At 42.7% G+C, this 9,463-nt stretch overlaps 2 protein-coding genes across 2 annotated transcripts in view; both read right to left on the bottom strand.

The window, feature by feature from the left end:
- Positions 1 to 2,007: 2,007 nt before the first annotated feature.
- Positions 2,008 to 4,097, bottom strand: LOC119572583 (serine/arginine repetitive matrix protein 5-like). Its single transcript, XM_037919687.1, has 3 exons — positions 4,031 to 4,097; positions 3,027 to 3,844; positions 2,008 to 2,789 (listed from the first exon to the last, which is right to left on the bottom strand). The coding sequence occupies exons 1-3, from the start codon at positions 4,095 to 4,097 to the stop codon at positions 2,451 to 2,453; spliced, it is 1,224 nt and encodes a 407-aa protein (XP_037775615.1). The 3' UTR covers positions 2,008 to 2,450.
- An 868-nt stretch (positions 4,098 to 4,965) lies between these two features.
- Positions 4,966 to 9,463, bottom strand: part of LOC119572582 — a 12,776-nt gene continuing 8,278 nt past the window's right edge. The window contains 7 exon segments of the mRNA XM_037919686.1: positions 4,966 to 5,094; positions 5,222 to 5,459; positions 6,082 to 6,273; positions 6,706 to 6,872; positions 7,169 to 7,421; positions 7,912 to 7,915; positions 8,096 to 9,339. Coding sequence (XP_037775614.1) covers positions 4,966 to 5,094; positions 5,222 to 5,459; positions 6,082 to 6,273; positions 6,706 to 6,872; positions 7,169 to 7,421; positions 7,912 to 7,915; positions 8,096 to 9,339 — 2,227 coding nt within the window.

Genomic DNA, 9,463 nt, shown 5'->3' with positions numbered 1-9,463 from the left:
TGGTATTTCAGAAAACGGAGTTCGTTTTAGGGGTAATCTATTATAATTTGTGAACGTTTTAATTTTTTTTTTAAACATCAAGATGTGTTTTAAATTTTACCTTTATAAATATCAAATGGCCTACAAAACAAGATTAATTAATATAATCAACCGCAAACTCTACAGTAAAACATACCTTGACCAATATCTTCAGTGAATTGTTCTATATTTACATACAAAGGAACGCAAACACGTGTGCACGCCACAAGGTCGGATCTAGATACATCTATGCGGAGTTTTCAAGGCCATTCACAAAATAAAAGCATTTCCTTGTGTTAACTTGGTAAATTTCAGTGAATAAATAAACTTAGGTCTTGGTTAGGCAAATGAAATTGTTCTTTAACAATTTACTGTGATGCCGTTAATTATTGGAATAATCTATTTTTCCATCATACTTCAAAGTAAAAAAAAAAAAAATGCCTAATAAAAATTTCTCTGAATATTTTTGCTTAGGAAAGATTATCCTGTAGTTTATAACAGTATTTTATAATTATGACCACACATGTGACTGTATACATGCATACGAATATTTTTTTTTTTTTTCTATTTTCATTCCTTTCCTTTATGCTACGGAGTTTGCCTAATTTTAGATGCTGTTAATGATCCGTATTTTTAACGAGATTATTCATTGCTGTTATTAAATAATATTAAAATTAGGTTGAGAATTTTTACGCTTTCGAATAGTCGGAGTTTCAACAGTTGCCAACTATTACATTTCAAATATCAAAACCCGATTGATGAGAAATAGTCGTTAATAAATTTCACGTTAATAATCGAAACCCAGATAAACGCGGGGGAAAACTGTACTGTTTTTCCGGATTAGAGGGATTTACGTAATGATACTTGAATAAATAAAGAATCGGTTATTTATAAGCATGTTGGGAATTAACAAACATAATAAACTATTTTCAGGAACGACTGTCTTGAATAGAGGAGAGGATCGCTTAGATAACCCATAAGTGGACTTAATTAGCTTAAGACAAGATTACAATATTCAGTTACTCAAATGTGTAATGAGATTTTTTATTCATATACGATATTTCGAATAGAGTAGAGTCCGTACAGTCCATAAATCTACTTGTATGGACTCTATATAAATCCCAGCGATGGAGGCTTCTTTTAAAATGTGTAGGAAGGAATGCAAAGACGTTACAGTTACATTTATTCGAGGATTCTGGTACTGATATAGTTTTTTTTCTGGTTTTAAGAAATGCTTATTTATATTAATTTACAACTAAAAATCTGCAAAAAGTTAAGAGAATTCACATGGAAACATTATCCAAAAGTTATGCTAAATGTATACTGCTCATCCGCTGTTTTGCCTGAACCAAAACAATACATTAACACATACCTAGCCACCTGACATTCACATAACTTGAAAAATTACTCTTTTGTATCTCCCGCTAGTTGGTTGAAACCTATATTGGCACACCTTGATTACACAGTGTATTTTGTATCGTGAAGCAAGTGCAAATTAGATGATACCTTGCGCATACACTGCAGTAAGTGAAATACCACCGATTTTTTCTTAGAAACTTTCTTCAAAGTGTGCTTTTACATAATAATACATCACAAAATTTTAAAGTAATATGTTAGTGGAATTCAAAATAGTCACATTTCCTATCCACAACGTTGTTGAAATAGTAAGAGTATAGTACAGTATATCATACAGTGTAGTGTATATTTGAGTTATAACAAAGTCATAGGAGAAAAAACAAACAAAAAGTTTCAGACAGATATGGAGAGACTAGCAAAAATAGAAAGCGGAGATACGTGTGTGTGTGTGTGTGTGTGTGTGTGTGTGTGTGTGTGTGTGTGTGTGTGTGTGTGTGTGTGTGTGTGTGTGTGTGTGTGTGTGTGTGTGCGCGCGTGTGCGTGTGCGTGTGTGCGTGTGTGTGTGTGTGTGTGTGTGTGTGTGTGTGTGTGTGTGTGTGTGTGTGTGTGTGTGTGTGTGAGAGAGAGAGAGAAAGAGAGAGTTTGTGTGTGTGTGTGTGTGATTTTATATACCTGTCCATCAGTCTCTATATCTCTTTGAGTCTGTCTGTCAATCTATCCGCCTATGCGTTTGCGTACCTCTCTTTGTGCCTGCATCTGTGTACCACTCTGTATCTGCGTCTGTGTACCTCTCTGTGTCTGTGTTTGTGTACCTCTCTGTGTCTATGTACCTGTGTGTGTGTGTATGTACCTCTCTCTCTGTGCACTTTTTCTGTATGTCTGCATCTGAGTGCCAATGTCTGACTGTCTGTCAATCTGTCAGTCTTTGTCTCTGTCATTTGTATGTTTGCATGTGCGGATGTATTCATACGTGGAGGTATAATGTGTATTCGCTCTTATGTGCAAGGAATTTATGAGTGTATGTGCATGATAAAAAATAAGTGCTTTTTCACAACAACTGTGAAATATCCAGCAAATCAGTTGTTATCCAGGAGAGTAGCCTCGTCGTCAGAACTGATCGGATCATCTGGCTCCTCCTCGCCCTTGGCCTTCGACTCCTTGCCCGGCGTTCCTGGCGCCACCTCCGAGTGATCCCCGAGCAAGGCCGCCGTGTCACATGTGGTGCCAGGATCAGCCAGGGCCGCGTCCAGATCGGTTTCTATGGGCTTTGGCTTCGTCTTCCTTTCTGTGGGTTTGGGTACGACTGTGCCCGTGAGAGGCTGGCTGGTTGAGTCGCTGTCTTCCTCCACGGTTTTGGCCTGGCGTTCCAGACGCGCTTGCTGGAGAGACCTTTCCACGCTGTCTTCTTTACTGATCTGCGGGACAGATTGGAGATCGAAGGATAATCTTTAATTGAAGTCTTATTATTTGATTTGGAAAAAAATCCACATTCAATTTGTATCTCAGTGGGAATTACCTAAGGAAATTGCATATCAATTTTATGTAATAAGAACAAACGAAAATGTATTTGAAGCTAATACAGACATTGTGAAAGTACTTTGAACTTTGCACACAAATCATCGTAAGTGAGTGAAATATGGTCGCATCTTTACCTTAATCACTGGTATTGACTGCATGCTCTGGGAATCGTCCGAGCTGCTCCGACGCTGGCCGGCCTGCGTTCCGTTCTTCGGCTTCTCGTTCGAGTTCCTGCGAATGTCGTCCATCTTGAAGATGGAAGGTTCGCGTCGGTGGCGGCTCTGTGGACCGGCCCGCGACGCCGCCTCCGTTTCCCCGGATGTCTGGTGGTGGTCGGCCTTTTCTGAGGGTTTGGGCGACTTCTTCTTTTTCAGGTCCTTTTGGTGAATGACTTCGTTCAACTCTTGCACACACTCTTCGGGCATCTTGTCCTTCAGCTTGCCAGCCTGGCCGCTGGACCCCTTCCTCCTCCTGCTCCGGGGAGAGTCAACGATGCCGTGTCTGTAGCCGGACTTGGCTTTCGTGGGCGACTCCCGGTGGCTCGATTCATCCGAGTGCTTCCTCTCTTGGGACTTCCTGGAGGACCTGCTCTGCCCCGCCGCCGCCCGGTGGTTCTCCCTTCGGACTCTGTTCTTGTCCTCGTCTCTGGCTCCCTGAGGGTAGGAGTTGTGCCTGTGTTTGGACCTCGAGTAAGGACTCCTCGGGGCGGACTCGTAATCCCGCTCCAGCATCTTGTCCTTTTCCCTCTCGTGTCTTTTGTGTTCATGTTTCGGCGCGCTCGGTTCGGCAGGCTTTTCCTTTATCGGCGTGTCCTTCCCCTGCTTCCGGGAGTCGGAGAGGGAGTCGTCGAACACCTCCGAATGGCCGAGGTCAGTCACGTCATCCGGCCAGGGGCCCTCGTCCTTCCCTCGCGGGGTCTCGGCCGGGGGCAGCGCGGGAGGGCCGTCCGGCTCTGCAAAAGGTATGGCAGATGCAATAGGAACAATAAGCAGAAACGCAATGAGACAGATGCGTCATTTCTGTTCTCCTGATTAAGAAAAGGCTCATTATCATGAGTGGGTGTCTGTGATCATACATATCAGAATTAGTAAGAGGCCCTTTTGCCGAAAAAAATCTGGGCTTGAAAATATTCGCTCACCCGCTGAAGGTTTAGTGACAGAGGGTTTGTCTGGGCCACTTGTGCCGTCCAGTCGCTGGCGTGGCATTGGCGTCAGGGGCACCACGCGGCTCCATCTGTAAAAGGGCTGGTAAGTACTTGTGTGTGTATATGTATATATATATATATATATATATATATATATATATATATATACATATATATATATATAAATATATAATATATATTTTGTGTGTGTGTGTTGTGTGTGTGTGTGTGTGTGTGTGTGTGTGTGTGTGTGTATATATATATATATATATATATATATATATATATATATATATATATATATATATATATATATATTTTTTTTTTTTCAACAGCCATTCATTCCACTGCAGGACATAGGCCTCTCTCAATTCACTACTGAGAGGTTATATATGGCAGTGCCACCCTTGCCTGATTGGATGCCCTTCCTAATCAACCGCGGTTTATGCCACGGCGGTGACTTCCCCTAAGACACTTGCGTTTGACTTTTCAAGGAGATATGTCGTTTTCTAGGAGGGCAATCCAGGTGAAGTTCCTTGCCCAAGGGAACAACGCGCCGGCCGGTAACTCGAACCCTCGAACTCAGATTGCCGCCGTAACAATCTTGAGTCCGATGCTCTAACCGCTCGGCCACCACGGCCTATATATATATATATATATATATATATATATATATATATATATATATATATATATATATATATATATATATATAAATATATATATATATATATATATATATATATATATATATATATATACACGCACACACACACACCTGTGTGCGTGTGTGTGTGTCTGTATGAATATATACATGCATATATGATATATAAATGAAAAGAGAAAAAAGGTGCGGGGATCGAGAAGGAGAGAGAGAGAGAGAGAAAGGCTGGGTGGGGGGGATATAAAAATATATACATATAGATATATTATCCTGCTTCAAGCAAAAATAGTGCGAAGATCCTTGACCTGGTGGTGGGCGTCTCCGAGCGGTTCTTCCCCGTCCGCGCGTCCATGGCTTTCCTCTTCTCCGCCGACCTCTCCTGCCTCAGCTGATCCTGCAAACCAGAAGCATTTGAAGACATTTCCCACTTTCTTCTAGACCATTCGTCCGAATCCTTGCATTTCTAGCAAATATCCGAGGCTGGGTGAAGCCATACGGAGAGGTTGGGAGACAACACTCACCCTGAGATCGCTGTTGGCCTCCCTCAGCGCCGCCGTCAGGGACAAGAGGTAGTAGATGATGAGGACGAGAAGGAGGCCGGCGGGGATGACTACGCCGGGGGAGGAGATGTAGTCCACCACAGGGTACAGCGAGGAGGGCAAGGCGCCGATGAGCGTGTAGGTCGCCAGCTTGTACATCCTGGGGAAGTCGCTGAAGGGGCCGCAGTGCCAAGACGGCTCGAGCCACACCACGGCGTACCTGGGGGAGGTGGTGGGGATGGATTCGTCAGCGTTGATATAATACGGGGGAATAGAGAAAGGGCACTGCCTGTCTTATCGGTATCTGAAGGGCAAAAGAAAACGAGGAGAAGGTAGGGAATAAGATGTAGAGAGAGGTAAAGAAAACGTAAAGGAAGAAGAGATGGGTATACAGATGGATAGAGAGATAGATAGAAAGAGAGAGAGAGTGACAGACAGACCGAGACAGTTCCAGTGGCAGAGAGATAATAAAATAATAAATTAATTTGGTTTGATTCCATTTGTTACAATGCATATACTTGGTGTGACATACTGTCTGTTTCATTTTACTTCTAAATTATCCCCTGCGTGCAAGGAATGTCCGGGGTTACCATCCACTGGCGGCTAGGGATTTAAACGCAGGTTAGCAAGATTGCTAGATGAGATCGCTACCGCAGCACCACACAGCATAGAGACACAGAAAAACAGAAAAAGATTTAAAAAAATAAAAAAATAAAAAAATCTTACCCTCTATCACATAACTGAAAACCCTCCCACTCTCTCCTTATTAATAACCACAACCCGAACTAAGCTTTAAAAAAAAGGCCCTCAAACAAAACAGCGAAACACAGGTCACTCCATACCCAACAGGGAGCGTGCAGAGGAAAAGCATCGTCAGCAGAAACAGTAGGTAGAAGTTATTATTATTGGAGGCTTTGAAGACCGTTTCAGGAGGCACGTTGGAGGTGACGACGGCCCACGAGCGCACGTACAGAACGATCACGAGCTTGAGGGTGTTGAGAGCCGGTAGCCCGGGCGAAAAGAACATGCCCATCCTGGAAAAAGTGTGGTGATATTATGCGGATATTCTTATTATTAACGTCATCGTCATCATAATTCTTATCACACGTCATCGTCATTATTGTTGTTTTTGTTATTATCATTATCATCATCATCATCATCATCATCATCATTATTCGGTAAGTTTCCCATTCAACACGCGTCGAATTCTTATTTGTGTCACACAGAAAATAAATAAAACACACTGTATACAATATATAACTGATTCCACACGCCATCGCACAGTAAGTGAACAGAAACACTAATAAATGAATAATTAATGATATAAAAGTTCCCCAGTTTTTTGTTTTTGTTTTTTCTTTTTTCTTTTTAGCCTCTCTAGATCATCCACACGTTATCCCACAGTAACCAAACAGAAATACTAATAAATAAATACAAAAACCAAACCAATTTTTTTTCAACCTTACCAAATCATCCCCTGGTTATTAACAAGATGGAGGATATTCTCCGCTATCTTGAAGTCTGGATACCCCGGGAATTTCTTCTCCAGGTCCCAGCAGCAGCAGCCATTGAACAGACGAACCACAACGGCGCGGATGTAGTCTCCTATGACGATGGTCACTACGGTCACGACCTGCGAGAGGAAGGGTATAAGGTCAGTGTACCAGCGAGAAGACTGTATGTAGTCAGTATAAAAGCAAGAAGAAAAGTGTACTCATTGTAAAAGCGTGTCAAAATGTAAAAAAAAAAAAAGATTATCATTATTGTTGTTGTTATTATTATTATTATTATTATCATCATCATCATCAATATTACTATCATTATCATTATCCATTACCATCGCCATAGTTACTAGAAGTGCTACAATTATCCCCATTATTACTACCATTACTATCCTCAAAGTATCCTCAACAGCACGGTCTCCCTCACCAGGTCCATGACAGTGAGTTTGATGATCTCTTGGCCGAACATGGTCTCCCAACACAGTTTCCTGAGCCGATGTCTCGCCGGCGTCGGGAGATGTCGGGCCCACTTCTCGGGGTTGTTCTTCATAGGCTGGTCCAAGAAGGGGGTCGTCACCACCGCTGGGGTCGTCACCACCGCTGCGGTCGTGGTAGGCGGGTCGGTGGTGGGTACGAGGGTAGAAGACTCCGTCGTGGGCGTTGCGGGTGTTGGGGTAGGGCTGGTGGGAGTTTCGGTAGATGGGAGGGTGGGGGGGAGGGGCAGGAGGGGTGGTGGTGGGGTTTGGGGAGGTGGTAGGAAGAGGGGTTGAGGCGGGGGAGGTCTCTGTGGGGTCCTGTGGTTCTGCGAGTTGGGAAGGTTTTAGGATAAGTATTGCTATCAGAAATATGGAATCAATATGTGGCCCCAATAAGAGGAGGGGTATATTTGAATGGGATCTTAAATGTTAATTACAAGATTGATAATCCGATATAATATAAGGGGCTGAAAACAGCGGACGCACTTTTCCGAATTTCCCATATTATATTTTCTCATGTGTGTATATACATATGCACACACACACACACACACACACACACACACACACACACACACACACACACACACACACACACACACACACACACACACACACACACATATATATATATATATATATATATATATATATATATATATATATATATATATATAATAATTGTAGAATTTACATAACTGAAGTATCAAATCCCATCTATACCTTATATATCAGTCACGATAATAGCAGATTATGTCCACTCTAGAGTCTTAATCGTTAGTATTGTATATTCAATAAACATATAAGAAATTCAATGACCTCGGTGGCAAAACTATAATAAAACAAAAAAATAAATAAAAATATTAATCAGCTCATACCGTCACAGATTGTGATATAACAATCATTGTCGATGCCTGTTGTAGATTCAGTAGTTGTATCCGTCTCTTCCATCCACTCTGGGCTTGTACTTGTTAAATAAACCTCTTCGTCGTTTTCTGTAGTGTTGTTTTCCGTGGTTGTCTCTGCAGTCGTGTCTTTGTTAGTCGTAGACGTGGTAAAAGGCGCGAGGAGTTTATCCCAGTAAGTAGTCGTGGTGTTCCTAAGTGACGGAGTCACTGTTGTTACAGGTTCGGTTCTTTCGTCGTCGAAGGTAAAGTTTCCTTCGTTCAGATCCGTTTCATTGAAAAAGGAGGAGTATTCTTCTGATGGATTGGACACTGAGTCCCCGTATTCGTCATATAGGACGTCTCTCTCGAACGTCGGCAAGTAACTAACATCGACTGGACTTATGCCTCCGTAGTCACCCATGGCTGCACTACGCTTGTCTCGTATGCCTTGGTTGTTGGGGTTTTCTTCGCCACTTTCAGTTATCGTTCTTCTTCTTCTGATTACTCTGTCGTTCGCTAATTCCCCGTCTTCGTCCGCGTTGTTCTCCTTCACTGTAATGTCTTCGAAATCCGCCACGTCACCAAGTAATATGGGGCTGAGGCCGGGACGGGAAGGGAATTTCCGCAGAAGTTCTCGGAAGGCAACGGCTTTCGGGTCCTCTGTCACGCTTGGGTCTTCCTGCATTTCGGGAGGATCTGTTGTTCCCGGAGGCTCTTCCATGTCATCGGAGACTTCTGTTGTCTCGATAGTACTTATATCGTACAAATTCATTGCTGTGGGTTCTTCATACAATTCTGTCGGCACACTACTGTTCCATGGATCGACCCCTTCGTTTTCCTTACGTCCCTCTGGTACATCCCCTGTGTTGTTGAAATAATCTAAGTAAACATAAACCTTATCATCTACATAATATTCATCATATGGGAATCCTTCATCATCAACCATAAACACAGTACCATTCCCCGGACCTGCGAGGGAGCCGTTCGGGGCCACCAGAGAGTCGTCTGTGGGCAGGGTGCTCATCGTGTTCTCGGGGCCATAGTTAGTCCACGTCACGTTCTCTGGGCCATAGTCAGTCCACGTCACATTCTCAGCCAAAGGATCGGTTCCAATCGTGCTAGTGAGATTCACTTCAAATAGGAGGCCAGTTGTGGGGGGTTGAGTGGATGTTGTGGTTGAACATGGTACTCTCACTCGTCTACATCGAGGAACTGGGGTATCTGGTGCCGGTGACCTGGAACGAGAACCAAAACTTTGATAAAAAAAAAAAAACAGTATTCTACATACTAATATCCCGACATTCATGTTTATGAAAATATATTAATTTCTAGTGCAAAATGGTGTGAATAATCGATCGA

The sequence above is a fragment of the Penaeus monodon genome, chromosome 4, assembly GCF_015228065.2.
Source record: "Penaeus monodon isolate SGIC_2016 chromosome 4, NSTDA_Pmon_1, whole genome shotgun sequence".
Lineage (NCBI taxonomy): Eukaryota > Metazoa > Arthropoda > Malacostraca > Decapoda > Penaeidae > Penaeus > Penaeus monodon.
This window is presented reverse-complemented; position numbering and strand designations above follow the sequence as displayed.